The sequence below is a fragment of the Pezoporus flaviventris genome, unplaced genomic scaffold (assembly GCF_033815535.1).
Source record: "Pezoporus flaviventris isolate CSIRO_AGI_PZ_B2104156 unplaced genomic scaffold, CSIRO_AGI_Pfla_v1 ptg000036l, whole genome shotgun sequence".
In the NCBI taxonomy this organism is placed as follows: domain Eukaryota; kingdom Metazoa; phylum Chordata; class Aves; order Psittaciformes; family Psittacidae; genus Pezoporus; species Pezoporus flaviventris.
In genome coordinates this window covers 3,318,599-3,338,825 of record NW_026892584.1, presented here as the reverse complement: position 1 = coordinate 3,338,825, position 20,227 = coordinate 3,318,599, and the positions used below count along the sequence as shown (strand labels likewise).

The window sequence follows — 20,227 nt, the reverse complement described above, 5'->3', positions numbered from 1 at the left end:
CCAAAGCAGATGGGAAAAAAACTACATACGTTCACTTAAGTCTACTTCCATTTTGTCCTCTGTATTGGTGTGTGATTCAAACAAGTCCTGTTTTGTTCCATCCTCTTCTTCAGAATCTGTACTTTCTTCACTGTCAGTGCTGCCCGAACTTAACATACAAAGACATAGTTTATATTTTGCATTTAGTATCAGACCCTAGCCACAACAAAATACTGGAGAGTTTGAGGCTAAAGAGATTACAGCAGCTATAATTTCTGATAGATTAACAGGTATAATTTGTCAGATGCTAATATTCCTCTCATTTTTCCTCTCAAAAAACCCAGGACTAAAGGATTTTCACTTGACCATGTGAAGAGGCTGTCTCATTTCCCCCCACATTTAAGACAGACTGGTTCTATTTCTGACATGGAAAAGGGAACAGAAAAGGAAAGTAAGGAATCAGATATGTTTACAGAAATTGTTGGTCTATTTTGTTTCTTCACACTAAACTGAAGCACTAAAACACAAAACTTTGTTCAAATTATATCTAACAAGATATAACTTGACTTACTGCAAAGTATCTAACAATAAAACTAGTATATCTATTTTAAAGTATCTCCCAATTGTATTCCAGTCCATCCTTTCTAACTACATACATGCTTTAAACACTATGGGCATCCCTCTCTTTCCTGGTGAGCACAACACAAAAAGCGTGGTAATGTGACAAGGTAAGGATGTTCCTGAAACGCATCACAGTAAGTAGCCACAATACCATCAGACAAAACAATTGATTTTGTACAGAAGGTATTTGCAACATCCATTTCAAAGGTTGCAAGGGAAGAAGAGATCAGGTTTGTGACTAAAGCCATAAGAAGGTCAGAAAAAACAAGACTACTGTGGGACAAAGTTCAGTAGATACTATGGGAGGCTGCAGAGCCCTGAGAGTTTTGGGGACCAGATGCTCTTTCCCCTCAATGCAGTTTCCTATGTGGGTTTGTCTACAATCACTCCAGTACTTAGAGATGTCTGCAAGCTCTGCGGAGATACAGAGCTGGACTGTCTTGCCCAAGACAAGAATCATACAATGGTTTGGGCTGCAAGGGACCTTAAAGCCTATTTAGTTCTAGCCCCCTGCCATGAGCAGGGATACCTTCCACTAGACTAGGTTGCTTCAAGCCGTGTCAAACCAGCTTTGAACACTGCCAGGGATGGGGCAGCCACAGCTCCTCTGGGCAACCTGTGCTAGGTCCTCACCACCCTCACATGGAAGAGCTTCTTCCTAGTATCTAATCTAAATCTCCCCTTTGTGGGTTTGAAGCCATTCACCCTTGTCCTGTCACTACACACCCTTGTAAAAAGTCTTTCTCCAGCTTTCTTGTAGGCCCCCTTCAGGTACTGGAAGACTGCTGAGCAGGAGGAATGGCTGAGCAGATCTAAAAGCAATAGGAAAAAAAACAACACCCCAACAAAATTAACAAAAGTTGAAGTACAGGAAGTGCTGGCTAGGCAGGGCAGCTGTTGTCACACCTTGCAGATAACGGCTGGAAGACTGACAGTAGTGCAATCACTCTACTTATTTCTCCACAGAATGGAAATAAGCTAGTTATGCTGGACAGCCTGTGCTAAAAGTCAGCTTGAACCAAAAGACCTGCTCAGTACTGATGTCTCACTGTAGTGTTTACATGAGAGAAACACTTCTCACCTGGAACGCCTCTGAGACTCTGGTGTAAATGCAATATGTTTTTCTTCCCAAATGTCTTCTTCATCAGAGCCACCATCATCAAACTGCTGTATCCGCTCCTTACAGCATGCCTCAAACAAGGCTATATTGCCCTAAAGATGTCAAAAGTAAAAAAATCCGTATTTATGATTAATCATTCTACTTATAAAAAGTGTAAACACTTTTTACACTATAGGCCTGTTCTGAAAAGAATCTTAAACCAGTAGGGGTGGTAAAAAAAACAAACAAAAAAACCCAAAACCAAGCCCAAAACTTTTCTCTAAAAGCAGCAGGAAGACAGAATGTCTTAATGACTTAAAGCTTGTCAAGAAAATATTCAGTGGTGCTTGTTTTACTCAAATACTAACAAGCTGAGTGGACTATCAAAGAATAGCTAGGAGTTTCCATCATGTTTAAGAGCAGCATACAAGAATGACACTGAAATGCTTTTCAGATAACCAGACCACCAAGTACTCCAGCTTTATTTTCCATAGGGGGGTTCACTGCAGCTCAACTGACAAGTAGTATCTAGAGTGGAAGTCTCTGTCCTTACTTTCCTGTCACCGCAATCCCACGGGAAGACTGAAATAGCTTCTATCTGTAAGTGTGCAACAGGCACAAATCAAATCCAAGACTGTTCTTGAGCCTGGCCATACAAATTCGAAGCAATTTTCTTGAATAATGATCTCAAAGAATCAAAACAGTGTCTTCCAATTAGAAAGTCTCAAGACACAGGAACAAGGTAGGGTAGTTATGTTCCAAATGTTACACAAAAGAGTACATATAACAACCACTGCCAAAACTTGAAGGCTGCACTGAAGTTTAAAAGAGTAGTTCTTCTGAGAGTACAGTAACACATACTTACACTTTCATTCGTATTGAGGGTAAAGTTGATGTCTGAGACCCGATCAAAAGAAACACTATAAAAAATAGCAGATGTATACAATAAAACAAGATGTTGCATTATGACATGAAGACATTTAATTTCTCTTATGTTTCTCATTTTCCAATAATATAAAAACATAAGATTAAAGACAAAAAAATTAACACAGTCAAATTCCACATTGAGGAGGCCTGGCATTCAAGTGTGAAATACATTAAACAAAAATACAAGACAATGTTGTCTCTACTCTATATAGTTAGCTGTGAAAATTCAACAAGCTTAAACAAGTGTAACTGAAATAATATATGCAAATCTCAAATACTATACTGTTACGCACTGAGGAAAAAAGAAGTAGATCTCAAGAGTGCCTATTCTGACTACGTTCTACCACAATACAGCTCAAAACCCTGCAAAGATCTATGTTACAGTTCTTGTACCTTCTAGCTCTATACAAGGACCTTCTCAACAGGAAGAGAGAAAGTGGGAAATGTAATATCAACTTCTCTTTCCTAAAGAAAAAAAAAAGATTTTTTTTAACCAGTCACTGGAGTCTTTTATCCAAACCAAACACTAAATACTAGGTTTTACACATCCTCATGTATTAAGTTATCAAGCAGTTTCACTGCAGTGATTACAAAAATGTCTTTGACTAAGACCTGCATTAGGCAAAATAATTTTCTAGGGGAAGCAAGGCTATAAAGTACCAAGGGCACGATCTTAAAGAAATTCCAACTCCTACCCTTGTCAAAACGCAGCTGCTTCTATCAAATTTAAAGAGTATCTTCAGTTGCTTCCTCTCCCATCATATCTTAATCTCAGAAGATTATGTGGTATAAAAAAGCAGCAATGCTTCTTAGATGGCACATGCAAGCTTTAGTGAACCATCGCTTACTAAGCATGTTTCACAGAAGAGCACTGAGACACTTTACTGTATTTTACCCTCCTAGAAACTTATCTTGAAGTGATGCTTTTTACCCTTATCTGTATGTTCTTGTATCCCAAGACATGAATTCTTACAAGAATCAGTATCAACTCTATTTTCAGGAAGAACTCCCATTCTTTCCTGTTCCCCTTATGGCATCAGTTTATTTAGATCTTTGGGGGGGGGGGGGGGGGGGGGGGGGGGGCTGTTGGTGTTGGGTTGGTTTTTGTTTTGGTGGTGGTTTGCTTTTCTTTCTACCTGACTGGTATTCTTCTCATTTCTTCATCACTTACTCTATTTGTAGAAATAAGTCTCAACTGTCTTGACCTTGAAAACAACAAGATTTACATGCCCTTCCTTAACTCTCCCCTACAGAAAAATACACTCACAGACGTGTTTTTCCTGTCATCTTTTCCAGGAAAACTTAAAAGTAGAGCTATTTATCTTTTCTGGTACACAGATTCAGCAGAGGGGGAATGGGAAGAATAAAATCACTTCTGAGGCACAGAAAAAGTGAAAATGCCCCCAACAATGCAATGCCATTGGACTGGCAGACCTTACAAAAGATACATTATATTTTAGCTATTTATTCACAAGTGCTGTGTTTTCATGTAGGCAAACCCAGGACATTATAATGGAAGATAAGCTGTTGCTTTCCTCTGTAAACTGTTCAGGGAGGCTTCTATCAATGCACACAGATGATACAAAAAGACAGGACCGATTGACAACTGCCTCACATCAGTAAAGGCTTGTATTTATCCTCAGCAAAAATACAGCCAAAAACACAGTAAGAATGGAAACTCCCAAGACTACAGTCAAAGCCAGTATAACATCATACTCACTTGCCGATGTCATCTTGATCAGCAAACTTCTCATCGTTGAAGCCAAACTGGTCAATAAAATTGGACGTCATTTGTTGCATCTGATAATCAGAAAAGGCCTGGCAACCCCAGGACCAACGACAGTGATATAATGATTCTAACAATACTCTAAATCCTACTTGCCCATTTTGCTCCAAAGAAATAAAAGTCTCTAATCATAACAAAGGACAGGAAAAGGATTTGTCTTAACCTCTGAATTTTAACTGGTAACGCTGACTACAAACCTAGTTACATCTACTGCCTTGAAAGGTAATAGCAGCTCTCAGTAAGAAAGTTAAATCTCTAGTCCTCCTGTTAATCTCTAGACCTCCGGTTACTCAGTGCGTTCCCAAATGCACCTCAAAACCAGTGAAACACAATACACTAGATAAAAGATAAAGCTATCTTTGTTCAAGATAACATGGATTTATAAATGGTAAGGATTAGAAAATTACATCATATATAGATACTACACCACAGCTGCATATTTATCATGTAGTTATCACTACATCAGTCTCAGTCACACACACCAGCAGCGTCTATTCAGTATGTAGAAGAAGGAAACTACTGAACATTTTACATCTCAATTCAGTGTCACTGACTCAACTGTGCCTTTTTGTATTTAATAAGGATGCCAGTGTCACCTGCCAGCTGATGGGTATATACCCATTAAGGTACACATGGGCATGTTCTCCTATCCATAACAGTAGTTTTTGTCCCTTATTAACGATAGCCTTGGGAAAATGATCACACATTCTCTAAGGACTTCTAGTAGCGTTATTTCCATCGGTAAAGTCAGCCAGTGCTAAGATATCCCAAGAAATACAATTGCCAACTGTCCTGGTTTCTTGCCCAGGGAACTAAACACACAGAGTATATCGCCAAAACCCCTGAAGAAGGTGGTAAACCTCAAAAGTCTGGATTAAAGCACTATGAAAACTGGACAAATAAGGAGATCTATAGAAGGATGATCAGGGCTGGAAGTAGGTCCGAATAGCCTTCATAAGTGGTAGGGCTAAGCCAGGCCAAAGCAAGAACTCTTTTCCATTTTGATCCTAAATTTTAAAAATCTGATAGTTCTGATCAGACCTTAATACTCACATAGTCAGCTTATCAGCATTACACAGGTAGACAATCAATTACCAGCTGTCTTACCTATAATTCCTCTGCTTTCCACTAGTTTGAACTCTCCTTTCCTGTAGAGTATATTCAGTATTACAGATATTAAAAAGTGCATGTGACTGAAAGACATTAGTGAGAATTACCTCCATGGGAAGAAAAAACCCATGTAAGTTAAACAGACTTGTTCTGTTTTACAAAAGGTGCAACACCATTCACCAGGATAAACAAAATTAAAGACATGAATTTTATTACATCAGTTAGTTACAAAACTAATGTGAAAGCTTATCACTATGTCAAAATTGTATACAGTAAGTACATGAAACGCAGTTCTGAACTGTTAGCATATCTCAGATCCTAGGCAGTACCATTCTAATCTCAAATCTCACTCTCATGTCTTTTCAGTATGCTTAAGAGACAAGAAGTGATATTGAGCTAGTGGAGAACAGAGGAGCAATGCTTTCCTGGAGTAGACATTTCCAGAGCCACAGCAAGACAGCACATTAAATGCCGCTGGCACAAGAAACCTTACAACCCAGAACAATGTGACGGAACATTTTCAACAGTGTCAGTTTTGAAGTGTTATTTAGAAAAGGTGTCTCTGAATAAAAGGGAGAGGAAAAAAAAAAAAAAGAAACCTTCCTTTCTGGAACAGAGGGTATTCATTAGAAAACAACAGTATCAAACTAGATTTGGAAAAGCCATAGCCAATGTAATTCTGCACAGGTAGAAGTTAAATTTGACAAAAATAAATCAAAGATGAACAAGTTCCTCAGTATTTTCTCCCCTTATCCAATTCCTAATGGGACCACTTGAATTTTAAAAATCTAGCTCCTATTTCCTCCTGTAGCTACTGGTCTAGAATAACGTATCCTAGCTGAAGCCAGAGGCACCTTCATGAATGAATTTGTACAGCTGGAGAATGCTCTAAGTAATTTCAATGCATTTCCCATCAGTGACTTATCTTGGCTAGTATCATGCTTTCTTCAGAAGGTCACTTTAGAAAGTATATTTCACAAGCAGAGTGGGGCGGGATGGGGTGGGGGGAAGACTAAAAAAAGTGGTGACAAATTTGAAAGAGAGAGTACTTCATCTGCATTTCTCCAGATTAGCTACCTGGATTTGAGGATTTTGCTTTCTCACTGGAGCTGCTACAGATACCACCCAACTTACCAAGTTTGTAGTCAGGTGCACCTTACATGCACAAATAAAAATAAAAATAAAATCACTGAATCAGATAAAAATGCATCAGATTCTTCAAACTTCAGCCACCACCCACAACTCGCGTTTTGACAAGCATCTACTAACTATCAAACCATAAGATGCATAAAGTTCCAAAGCCAGTCTTAGACTAGGTATTTACTACACAGCTCTTAGTGAGCGCTGAAAGATTTTGATTAATAATGTGTTTGGTATAAGATCTATTGGCAGTCATGTGCCATGTGGTTCCCACTTTCACCGACTGTGAAACAGTTGGAAGAGATGCGTATTACAAGTAGGACAGCACTACTACAGAAATGCTGTCATTCTTCATCAAACTGGCACCCAGGTTCTCCATAATCACTCACTGCAAAAATACTCTAACATAATATTAAACCTGGTGTAGTTATCCATTAGTCAGCTTGAAAGCATTAAAACTTCAAGATGGACACAAGTCCGGTTGATGGGAAAATTCCCTAGGCATTCTTCTCTTTTTCATAGTGCTAAATGATAAATAACTATCCTTGAAACACTCATAAATAAGTTGACAAAAGCATATACTGCGTTAAAAAATAAGTGATCAAGTTCACTGGAAATTTAGTTCCAGTGATATGGCTATGTATGCTCACCAGGTACCAAAAGTTAAAAACACTCAAGCTTCTACATACAACCTATAGCAAAAGCAAACTGAAAGCCACATTTGCTTTCACAGCAATTCAAACTTGCCAGAAAACACAATCAGAAGTCACCATTTCAAACTTCTATAGCTAGTAAGAACTAAAGTTACTATAGAAATCACGTTTAACTTGGCCAGACAACTGGCATGTAAAATGCACAGTGAGCAGAGATAGGCATCCACAGCATGATCTAAGACTAACTGGAAGGAACACCAAGAGAGAGACATGTTAAAAACCATACCTCTCTGATCACAGTTGTGTGCATGCTAATCTAAGTTTAAAGTAAAGCCTTCTAGATTTGTATTTGCTTGTGACAGAAATACAAATTCCATTGCCTTTTAAAAAAAAAAAAACCTCTTATTTATTTTTACAAAGAGCAACTTAATGCTGTTAAAAGAATTCAACTCACCTGCTGCAAAGAAGAATCCTGTGAAAAGCCAGTTTCTTTAAAGTCAATTTCATCATCACTGGAAGAATGAATGTGGCAGGTAGTAACCTATACAAAGGAATTCAGTCATTTGCACAATATATGACAGCCATTCAAGTATATCCGTACTATCTGGCTGAATCTTCATTTTTGTACCAAAACAAGAAACAGTTATTTTTAGTTTTCCAAACTGCTACACCACATAAAAAAAGTCCCTGGAATATACAGGGTGATATGGTCCCCCCTGAGCCTTCTCTTCTCCAGACTAAACACCTCAGCTCCCTCAGGTGGTCCTCATCAGACTTGCGCTTCAGAGCTTTCACTAGCTCTGTCACCCTTCTTTGGACCTGCGCCAGCAACTCAGTATCTTTCTTGTACTGAGGGACCCAGAATGAACACACGATTTGACCTGCGGCCTCCCCAGTGCTCACAGGCAGACGATCATTTCCCTGGTCCTGCTGGCCATTGCAGCAGAACCTTTTCTTGGTTAGAAAACTGCTCTGCAGTGGTCAAACCTTCTACCAGAATGCCAATTAGCAGTGGGAAAAAAAAAAAAAACACAACAAAAAAGACACCCAAACAAAACAAACCCCCAAACCTTCCTGTACAGTCCATTACAAGGTAACTGAGATAGTTACAGAATCATAGAATCGCTAGGGTTGGAAAGGACGTTAAGATCATCTAGTTCCAACCCCCCTGCCATGGGCAGGGACACCTCACACTAAATCATATCACCCAAGGCCTCGTCCAACCTGGCCTTGAACACTGCCAGGGATGGAGCATTCACAACTTCCCTGGGCAACCCATTCCAGTGCCTCACCACCCTAACAGGAAAGAATTTCCTTCTTATATTCAATCTAAACTTCCCCTGTTTAAGTTTTAACCTGTTACCCCTTGTCCTGCCACTACAGTCTCTAAGGAAGAGTCCCTCTCCAGCATCCCTATAGCCCCTCTTCAGATACTGGAAGGCTGCTTTGAGGTCTCCACGCAGCCTTCTCTTCTCCAGGCTGAACAGCCCCAACTTTCTCAGCCTGTCTTCACACGGGAGGTGCTCCAGTCCCCTGATCATCCTCATGGCCCTTTCTCTGGACTTGTTCCAACAGTTCCACGTCCTTAGTATGTTGAGGACACCAGAACTGCACACAATACACCAGGTGAGGTCTCACAAGAGCAGAGTAGAGGGGCAGGATCACCTCCTTCAACCTGCTGGTCACGCTCCTTTTGATGCAGCCCACGATAGGGTTGGCTTTCTGGGCTGCAGGCGCACACTGAAGCCGGCTCATGTTCATTTTCTCATCAACCAACACCCCCAAGTCCTTCTCCACAGGGCTGCTCTGAATCTCTTCTCTGCCCAACCTGTAGCTGTGCCTGGGATTGCTCCAACCCAGGTGTAGGACCTTGCACTTGGTATGGTTAAACTTAATAAGGTTGGCATCAGCCAACCTCACAAGGGTGTCAAGGTCCCTCTGGATGGCATTCCTTCCCTCCAGCGTATCAACAGAACCACACAGCTTGGTGTCATCAGCAAACTTGCTGAGGGCGCACTCAATCCCACTGTCCATGTCAGTGACGAAGACGTTGAACAAGACCGGTCCCAACACCGATCCCTGAGGGACACCACTCGTTACTGGTCTCCAGCTGGACATTGAGCCATTGACCACAACTCTTTGTGTGCAGCCATCCAGCCAGTTCTTTATCCACTGAGTGGTCCATCCATCAAATTGATGTCTCTCCAATTTAAAGACAAGGATGTCATGTGGGACAGTGTCAAATGCTTTGCACAAGTCCAGGTAGATGACATCAACTGCTCTACCCCTGTCCATCAGTTCTGTAGCCCCATCATAGAAGGCCACCAAATTGGTCAGGCAGGATTTCCCCTTAGTGAAGCCATGCTGGCTGTCACCAAGCACCTTGTTGATTTTCATGCGCCTTAGCATGCCTTCCAGGAGAATCTGCTCCAAGATTTCACCAGGCACAGAGGTGAGACTGACTGGTCTGTAATTCCCTGGGTCATCCATTTTCCCCTTCTTGAAAATGGGGGTTATATTTCCCTTTTTCCAGTCATTGGGAACTTCACCTGACTGTCATGATTTCTCAAATATGATGGCCAGCGGCATTGCAACTTCATTCGCCAGCTCCTTCAGGACCCGTGGATGGATCTCATCAGGACCCATGGACTTGTGCACATTCAGGTTCTTAAGATGGTCTCGAACCAGATCCTCTCCTACAGTGGGCGCAAGGTCTTCATTCTCACAGTCCCTGCATCTGCCTTCCAAGACTTGGGTGGTGCAGTCAGAGCCTTTGCCAGTGAACACTGAGGCAAAGAAGTCATTCCGAACCTCAGCCTTCTCCAAATCCAGGGTAGCCAGCTCTCCTGAGAGCTTCCTGAGGGGGCCTACATACTCCCTAGTCTGTTTTTTATTTGCTATGTACCTGTAGAATCCCTTCCTGTTATCTTTAATACCTCTAGCTAAGTTTAATTCTAACTGAGCCTTAGCTTTCCTAACCTGGTCCCTAGCTTCCCGGACAACATCCCTGTACTCTTCCCAGGCCACCTGTCCTTGCTTCCACTTATTATAAGCCTCTTTTTTCATTTGAATTTTCCTCAGGAGCTCCTTATCCATCCAAGGAGGTCTCCTGGCCCTCCTGCTGCACTTCCTTCTGGTTGGGATGCAGCACTCCTGAGCTTGCAGCAGTTGATCCTTGAATATCAACCAACAGTCTTGGGCCCCCCTGCCCTCTAGGGCTGTATCCCATGGAACCTTCTGAAGCAGGTTCCTGAAGAGGCCAAAGTCTGCTCTTTTGAAGTTCAGGGCAGTGAGCTTGCTGCACGCTCTCCTCACTGTCCTGAGGATCTCAAATTCGAGCATCTTATGATCGCTGCAGATAGCTCTGCTACATGTTCACTTCTAAGTCTCCAGTTACTGTTGTTTTATAAAATGTGCTAAGAACTTGTTTGAAAGATAAAGCCCAAGTACTAGTCTCATGGCTATAGCAGCAGTTCATTACGCAAAGGGCCGTAGGACCACATACCTTCTTCCATTACAGTGAAAGAGCAATCTTTGTTGATCACTAAGTGGCTGAAGCATTGAAAGTATTCATGAGATCAGTTATGTTCATAGCCTTCACATGTCTAACTTATTTACATATCTTTAAAATAAACTACACAATGTAGGAGTATGCATACAGACCAGATCATCTGAGCTTAGTAAATCCAGTAAGTTGACTGAAGATCACATGTAACAGTAGACCACAGTTCTGCCACCTAGGTCAGGAACTATGTGCTTAACTATTTGTATCACCCATGACTAGATTCCGCTCAACAGCTTGCTTAGGACCGAGAAATTCTGAATCAAATAAGTCTACTCATCCGCACAACAAAAATTTTAAGGCTAATCTTCAGAAAATTAGGAAAGGTGTGCTTAAGATCTTACTCTGGAGACATTATGAATCAACAATTTAGATCAGGTATAAATACTAGTTCCTAAACATATTGTTTTAGCTCAGGATACTTTCTTCAATTTTAAGAGCTCAAACACCCAGATGTACCTGGAGAGTACGTATCTATGGAAACCTAAGAGTGTATACATGGGACAGTACCTCTGGGAAGAAATACTGCGGGGCTGCGCTTCCGGATGTACCCACACAGCAATCATAACTTAAATATGATTCAGTAAGACAACAGGCTCAACTTTCTACAAGATCTGTCTTTTAGCAACTTCTACATCATACTGCACTATACATTACTGCTTATCTTTGAGCTAAATGCTAACCCAAGGCTCATGAGAAGTGATCACACAAGCAGAAACGAAGACTAGAAGTTCAGAAATTCAAAAGACACAGTATTTTCAAGGTGGCGTTTTAGCTACAGGAATTTATTTTAATGCTCTGTGTTCCTATTCAACTGAATATTGTGGAGTTTGGAGATATGTTGTAAACGAGGTTTTACTGCTGTTACATCAAGTATGTCCAAGTAAATGATCACACATCTAAAGATCTAATTATAATGTTTTTAACTATATATCAGCTTAAAATTCTGCCTCTTCAGATGACTTGACTCTTGGCCTTGACGAAGAAGTAGCTTCTAACAAGAGGAAAATAACATTATTCTACGAGCACTATGAACTTCTTTGTATTTTTGCCATGAGGCTGTGAATGCCAGCTGTACTATCCTGGTCCTCTCCACAAGTTGCACAGTTTCAGATTAATTTCCTATTGCTTCTACTGCCACACATTGTGTCAGCATTATGTTCCAGTTGCTATATTGTGCTGAAATAGCAAATTTAACAGACTATTAGTATTACAGACCAAATATAGCACCAGCACAAATTAAAGAAGCCACATGCAAAGCACTCCAGTCCTGGAGAAGTCAGGTATACTCACTAACTCATCTGCTGACACTGGAACCAGCCTCTGCTTGTTAAAGTCTCCAAGTGCTTACTCTTGAACTATAGCTTTAACGTGAGAACACAAAACCTCTTCACACTTACACTTCAGTTTAGCTTTTTCCTAAAAGTGGAATCACTACTGCTGTGCACAGAAATGTAACACATGCACAAGAGAGGTATGCAAAGTATCTTAAGCAAGGTCAGTGACACATGCAATGGGATGCAGGTAGCATCTTCCCATTAAATTTACATAGGCTCATTTACACACTGTCGATAAAGCAATTTAATACCAGCTCCTGCAGTTTCAGTTTGCAATCTTCAAGCAGACAGAAGCTTTCAAGGTCACTCACTTGAAGCTGTACAGAAAACTTCCTTCTTGGTCTGAGATAAGTTATACAAACTGAGCTACTGCAAGATTCCCATACAAAATATTAATGATACAGTGTTGAAAAGTAAAATAAAGAACTATCAACTCAGCAACTAGATGTGCTTGTTGACAAAAGCACCATAGGTAACTAGGTTGTGCTGCTGACAAAAAGAAACTGGTCCCAAGTAAACAGCAGCAATTTTGATACCTTACCCACCCCCTTACTTACCAGGTCCACTGTATTCCTCTTGTTAGTTTCTCCTAAAGAGTTTGTGCAGAATGTCTCCCATCGCTCTCTGACCTCCTCTGGAAGCTCTAGGGTAGGAAACAGCAAGACATCCTCAATTTGATACTACTGACAATGGAGCATGACTTTAATTTTCTCTTCTGCTATACCAGAATCCTCTTAAATCCTTAAGGATTATTCCATCCAGTTAAGTCTAAATAAAGTAGGTCAGCATTTCATTGCATTTAAGCATATATTTAAGGGTCACAGACTCACCACAAAGCCACAGAAAGGTTTGAGTTGGAAATGAAAGTTGGAAATGAAAGTTGGAAACTCATCCAGTTCCAACCCCTTGCCACAGGCAGGGACACCTTCCACTAGACCATGCTGCGCCAAGTCCCATCCAACCTGGCCTTGAACACTGCCAGGGATGGGGCAGACACAGCTTCCCTCGACAACCTGTGCCAGCGCCTCACCACTCTCACAGGGAAGAACTTCTTCCTAATATCTAATCTAAATCTCCTCTCTGTCAGTTTAAAGCCATTCCCCCTTGTGCTGTCACTACATTCCTTTGTAAAAAGTCCTCCAGCTTTCTTGTAGCCCTCCTTTAGGTACTGGAAGGCTGTGCGTTTAAGGACATCTTGTTTTAAATGGAATGTGTCAAGAAAGTATTCTTCTTTTACCCAGTAGCTGCCTTTAATTTACATTTGATTCATTTCCTCAAAATTCGATAATGAAAGCCATAAAGACAAATGTAAGGCCATTAACATTACCTTTAATGAGCTGCTGAACTTGTGTACTGTTTGGCCCCTTATCTGTACTGTGCACAATGCAGTTTGCTATCCGTGTCAGATGACCCATATAGCCATAGCGTCTTCCTCCTTCAGCCCTGTGAGAGACAAAAGGAATTCAACTGCCCACATTCTGAGCAACTGCACCACTGTATTTCATTATGCAACACTCTAGCAGAGTCAAGAAGTTACCCATGACAAACACTGCAGGGGTTCTTAAACAAGAGTTGTTTTCTAAACCCGAAGGTTCCCAAAAGGCTCAGGAATTAAAGATACCAACTGGTTTGACTACACTAAGACAGTTTGGAAGACTTACTTATTAGGAAATATCTGTTCCTGAGAGTATTTTTCTAAACCCCAATGCACCAAACATTCTCTCAGAGCTTTAAGTTGATGATAAGAAAAGAAAAAATACTTAAATCCTAAATGTGCTCTAGCACTGCAGATTAACATTTCATTTAGCATACAGAGCTGGAAAGGTACTACCAACTGAATATGTTTAGATCACTGCTTTTTTAGGAAGGACATTTAAGTAACATACTAAAAGCAAAATTACAAGGCAGTCTGCATATTTTTTGATAACTGAACTGCTTTGTAGACACAGGAATTGCCAGTTTTTATGATACAGAATCATAGAATAGTTAGGGTTGGAAAGGACCTGAAGATCATCTAGTTCCAACCCCCCTGCCATGGGCAGGGCCACCTTACACTAAACTGTGTCACCCAGGGCTCTGTCCAGCCTGGCCTTGAAAACCAACAGGGATGGAGCATTCACAACTTCAGTGGGCAACACATTCCAGGGCCTCATTACCCTTACAGAAAAGAACTTCCTCTTATATACAGTCTAAATCTCCCGTTTAAGTTAACCTGTTACCTCTTGTCCTGTCACTACAGTCCCTAATGAAGAGTCTGTGACAAGCATCCTTGTAGGCCCCCTTCAGATACTGGAAGGCTGCTAATGAGGTCTCCACACAGCCCTCTCTTCTCCTAGGCTGAACAGCCCCAACTTTCTCAGTGTGTCTTCATACAGGAGGTGCTCCAGTCCCCTGATCATCCTCATGGCCCTCCTCTGAACTTGTTCCTTTTTATGCTGAGGACACCAGAACTGCACACAATACTCCAGGTGAGGTCTCACAAGAGCAGAGTAGAGGGGCAGGATCACCTCCTTCAACCTGCTGGTCACACTCCTTTTGATGCGGCCCAGGATATGGTTGGCTTTCTGGGCTGCAAGCACACACTGAAGCCGGCTCATGTTCATTTTCTCATCAACCAACACCCCCAAGTCCTTCTCCGCAGGGCTGCTCAGAATCTCTTCTCTGCCCAACCTTTAGCTGTGCCTGGGATTGCTCTGACCCAGGTGCAGGACCTTGCACTTGGCATGGTTAAACCTCATGAGGTTGGCATCAGCCCACCTCACAAGCGTGTTGAGGTCCCTCTGGATGGCATTCCTTCCCTCCAGCATATCAACCGAACTGCACAACTTGGTGTCATCGGCAAACTTGCTGAGGGCGCACTCAATCCCACTGTCCAAGTCACCGACAAAGATGGTGAACAAGACTGGATTTCATCAGGTCCCATGGACTTGTGCATGTTCAGGTTCTTAAGAGGGTCTCGAACCAGATCGTCTCCTATGGTGGGCCTAGGGTCTTCATTCTCTCAGTCCCTGCATCTGCCTTCCAAGACTTGGGTGGTACAGTCAGAGAATTTGCCAGTGAAGACTGAGGCAAAGAAGTCATTGAGAACCTCAGCCTTCTTCAAATGAGGGGTAGCCAGTTCTCCTGATAGCTTCCAGAGAGGGCCCACATTGTCCCTTGTCTGTCTTTTATTCGCTATGTACCTATAGAATCCCTTCCTGTTATCTTTCACATCCCTAGCCAAGTTTAATTCTAACTGGGTTTTAGCTTTCCTAACCTGATCCCTAGCTTCCCAGACAACGTCTCCCTGTATTCTTCCCAGGCTGATGATGATCAGGTGGAACCATCCTATATCTGATCAAAAGAGCTGAAGTGAGAGCTCTGAATTAGACTGAATTTCTAGCCCTGAGCTATAAACTGACTAGACATTTGCTGCATCAGCTTTTTAAGGTTTCGTGCTTCTAAAATTAAAAAAAAAAAAAAAATTAAAAAAAGCAAAGAAATTAAGACAGACCCACTCAGTTAGCTAGACAAATCTCCCATAAACTTGAGTGAGATCTTTATAAAGCGACAGCAGTTCAGGAAAGAGATTATGACATTTCTTGATTTTCCACCTTTATAATCTAGCACAAGGTAACTGAAATCATGTTATGTCAGTGCAAGATGTCATAAGTAAAGCGTTCTTTACAGGAACAAAGTGAGAGATTTCTGTCTTATTTCTACAACTGCTTAGGTAACAAGTACATTCAAAACAAGCAACATGTGATGTTGGCAAAAGGTTATAATTTCTAATACATGGTATGCCATAAAGAATGTTTGAACTGACTTGTAATTGCCTATGCAAAAAATCTGGAATACAATTGTATCTATCAGCAAATGCTTATTAATACCAGTGAAATAAATAGCTTTTTACTATGTCACACTTTCACCAGCAGAAAGCAGTCACCCTCAAGCTTCTAGAGCTGCGCAACATAAAGTGACAGAATAAAAACGCATAAAAGAAATAATTTCCTGGAGCAGCTAAGCTAAAACATACCTTCAGATTATCTTACAGGCTTACATTTTATATTTGGAGTCGTACCTTTGCAAAATTGGATAAAGGAATGAATTACTTACAGCAGTCTGCTCCCTTCTAACAAATACATTTTTTTCTGGATAAAAAACACAACCTGAGGTTGACAACAACATCGTCCACAAATACTTGAAAACGTGAAATTAAATGTTTCATTCATCCATATAGAAAGCACATGATCAAGAACATTCTTACTCAAAGAGTAATTTTAGGTTGCCATCTATAGAAATACCTTTCCATAATTCTCTCCTATGGGAGTCTAGTTGGACTCTGACCTCATGAGAACACAATAAAAAAACAAAAAGACATTTGGGAAAGCATGTTTTCTACAGTTCAGTTGTTACATTCCCTTTCTTCTGTACCATCCTCTTCATACATACTTGAACATACTTATTTTCAAGTCCGTTACAATAGTAGTACTTACTACATGATTCACATCAAACAGGAAGACGAATATTTTGAAGAGCAGACCTGTCTCAAATAACACACCAGCAAACCAGCAACACCATCCCAGCCAGCTAATTTCAGTATTTTGACAAGTTAAAGCTAACATTTAATGTTTAGTATTTCCTAAGCCTTCAAGAGAGCTATTCTACCACCTCAGGTGAAGACAGAGGTTTTTTTTTTTCCTCCTGCTACAGTTTCAGACAATGCTAGCTACTTGAAACTTCCATTCTTTCAGAAACATGTACGTTTAGAAAACAATCATTGCTAAGGACTTGGCTTTTACTACTCAGAGCCTGTTGCTCCCCAGTATATAATATGCTTTGATGTCTTTATAAATAATTTTCAACTGCTTACTGGAGAAAAGTATTTAGAGAGCAGACTTTGGCCTCTTCAGGAACCTGCTTAGTAAGGTTCCATGGGATACAGCCCTAGAGGGCAGGGGGGGCCAAGAGTCTCGGTTGATATTCAAGGATCACCTGCTACAAGCTCAGGAGTGTTGCATCCCAACCAGAAGGACGTGCAGCAGGAGGGCCAGGAGACCTCCTTGGATGGATAAGGAGCTCCTGAGAAAACTTCGAAAGGAAAAGAGGGTTATAAAAGTCGGAAGGAAGGACAGGCAGCCTGGGAAGAGTACAGGGATGTTGTCCGGGAAGCTAGGGACCAGGTTAGGAAAGCCAAGGCCCAGTTAGAATTAAACTTGGCTAGGGATGTGAAAGACAACAAAGGGATTCTACAGGTACATTACTAATAAAAGACAGACTAGGGACAATGTGGGCCCCCTCAGGAAGCTCTCAGGAGAACTGGCTACACAGGATTTGGAGAAGGCTGAGGTTTGGAATGACTTCTTTGCCTCAGTCTTCACTGGCAAATGCTCTGACCACACCACCCAAGTCTTGGGAGGCAGATGCAGGGACTGTGAGAAAGAAGACCTTGCACCCACTGTAGGACAGGATCTGGTTCCAGACCATCTTAAGAACCTGAATGTGCACAAGTCCATGGGACCTGATGAAATCCATCCGTGGGTCCTGAAGGAGCTGGTGAAGGTGAATGAAGTTGCTAAGCCGCTGTCCATCATATTTGAAAAATCATGGCAGTCAGGTGAAGTTCCCAAAGACTGGAAAAAGGGAAATATAACCCCCATTTTCAAGAAGGGGAAAATGGATGACCCAGGGAATTACAGACCAGTCAGTCTCACCTCTGTGCCTGGCAAAATCTTGGAGCAGATTCTCCTGGAAGGCATGCTAAGGCACATGAAAATCAACAAGGTGCTTGTTTATTCAACACTGTCCCACATGACATCCTTGTCTCTAAATTGGAGAGACATCAATTTCATGGATGGACCACTCAATGGATAAAGAACTGGCTGGATGGCCGCACACAGGGAATTGTGGTCAATGGCTCAATGTCCAGCTGGAGACCAGTAACAAGTGGTGTCCCTCAGGGATCGGTGTTGGGACCGGTCTTGTTCAACATCTTTGTCGCTGACATGGACAGTGGGATTGAGTGCGCCCTCAGCAAGTTTGCCAATGACACCAAGCTCTGTGGTTCGGCTGATTCACTGGAGGGAAGGAATGCCATCCAGAGGGATCTCAACACACTTGTGAGGTGGGCTGATGCCAACCTTATTAAGCTTAACCATGCCAAGTGCAAGGTCCTACAGCTGGGTCGGAGCAATCCCAGGCACAGCTACAGGCTGGGCAGAGAAAAGATTCAGGGCAGCCCTGCGGAGAAGGACTTGGGGATGTTGGTTGATGAGAAAAAAAATCAACACGAGCCGCCTTCAGCATGCGCTTGCACCCCAAGAAGCCAACTGTATCCTGGGCTGCATAAAAGGAGTGTGACCACCAGGTCAAAGGAGGTGATCCTGACTGGACCACCTCCTATATAAAGACACACTGAAAGTTGGGGCTGTTCAGCCTAGGAGAAGAGAGGGCTGCGTGGAGACCTCATAGCAGCCTTCCAGTATCTGAAGGGGACCTACAAGGATGCTGGTCACAGACTCTTCATTAGGGACTGTAGTGACAGGACAAGAGGTAACACGTTAATACTTAAACGGGAGATTTAGACTGTATATAAGAGGAAGTTCTTTTCTGTAAGGGTAGTGAGGCACTCGAATGTGTTGTCCACTGAAGTTGTGAATGCTCCATCCCTGGTGGTTTTCAAGGCCAGGCTGGACAGAGCCCTGGGTGACACGGTTTAGTGTGAGGTGGCCCTGCCCATGGCAGGGGGGCTGGAACTAAATGATCTTAAGGTCCTTTCCAACCCTAACTGTTCTATGATTCTATGATATCCTGTCCTCTTAAAACTTATGGTGTGTTCTTGTAATTTAATATACATGAGTAGACTTTAAAATTTTTAAATATCATAGTAATATATATGAGAAGAATGACAAACTAGCATATTCTCCAATGGTCATGGGAAAAAGCATTACTATGCTACTAAAATATAAAGAAAGATTTAATTTAAATATTAACATTTGAGTGTCTTAAGAACACTGCCAGTGCAGCTATGAATTAGTCATATATCCACTTCACAATTCAAGTCTTATGTAGACAATTGCAGGTAATAAGAAAACTAGTTACTCACTGTTTCTTCTCATTCATCTCCCATGCTTCAAGTATTCGTTCTATTAATTGGCACTTAAGGAAGAGCTATCAAAAAAATTAAGAGCAAAGAATGCTTAGCAGCAGTAAAGTGGAACGCTATAATGCATTTTAGGGTTGTTTTTAACGCATACTGAAGCCTTGCAAGACAACTAATTTCAGGTTCAGGATAAATAATTTCGAAGCATTTAAAAAGTTCATAAGCAGCAGTCATATCCCAACCAGAAATCTGAAAGCTAAGCCTATATTATTTCAACTTCTCTTTGCAGCTGCTGAGTTGTGGTAGCATAAAGCTACTGAAATAGCAATTTTTATTCTTAAAGTAAGAGGAACTCCTCCTTCAAGGAGGATAAGTATTTGCAGGTCTGCACTCATGCCTACTTCAGAGCAGCAAGTCTACTCTATGGCACTTTCACGTTTAACACCCTAAATGGACATAATAAAGAAAAACAGAAATATTCCTACTCATTCCATAAATAAAGTAAAATCAGGATATGTTTTATGTAAGAGTAACTGCTACCACAGCTGGGAAACAGAAAAATTCAAGAGATTCCCCAAAACCCAGAACTTACATGTTTCAGCAAGAGATTGTCCCCAGTGGAATCCTGATCTGTAATTGTGCCATTTTCTGTGCTTTCAAGAGGATTTGCAAGAATCAATGCAATACAAATTTCTACTTGTGTATGCAAAAAGTTATTCCATGTGTACTTAAAGAACATGTCCTGAAAAAACAAATTCAACAAGGTTTACACAAACCAAGGTCTTTTCATTAAACACAACCAATAGTCTCACTCCAGCAAGTCATCTGAATTATTACACTGGAACAAATTCTGTAAGTTTTACAGTAACTATTATTGTGCAAGAAAACCCTGGTAACCTACAAAAAAGTTAATTATTGTGCTTGCTATAATC

General features: G+C 41.3%; 1 protein-coding gene across 13 annotated transcripts in view; it reads right to left on the bottom strand.

Annotated features, from left to right (window-relative positions):
* Positions 1–20,227, bottom strand: part of PPP6R3 (protein phosphatase 6 regulatory subunit 3) — a 50,206-nt gene that overhangs the window by 12,609 nt on the left and 17,370 nt on the right. For 9 of the 13 annotated variants that reach the window (XR_009745022.1, XM_061462838.1, XM_061462842.1 and 6 more), the window contains 9 exons: positions 19,888–20,037; positions 19,299–19,363; positions 13,542–13,657; positions 12,772–12,857; positions 7,770–7,856; positions 4,347–4,444; positions 2,565–2,619; positions 1,682–1,812; positions 30–148 (listed from right to left, as the gene is read on the bottom strand). Coding sequence is in view for 12 of the 13 variants with exons in the window: in XM_061462838.1 (XP_061318822.1) it covers positions 30–148; positions 1,682–1,812; positions 2,565–2,619; positions 4,347–4,444; positions 7,770–7,856; positions 12,772–12,857; positions 13,542–13,657; positions 19,299–19,363; positions 19,888–20,037 (907 nt within the window). In the remaining variant the exon portion in view is untranslated. The remainder of the gene's footprint in view (positions 1–29; positions 149–1,681; positions 1,813–2,564; positions 2,620–4,346; positions 4,445–7,769; positions 7,857–12,771; positions 12,858–13,541; positions 13,658–19,298; positions 19,364–19,887; positions 20,038–20,227) is intronic. The other 4 variants (XM_061462840.1, XM_061462843.1, XM_061462844.1 and 1 more) reach the window with 2 other exon arrangements.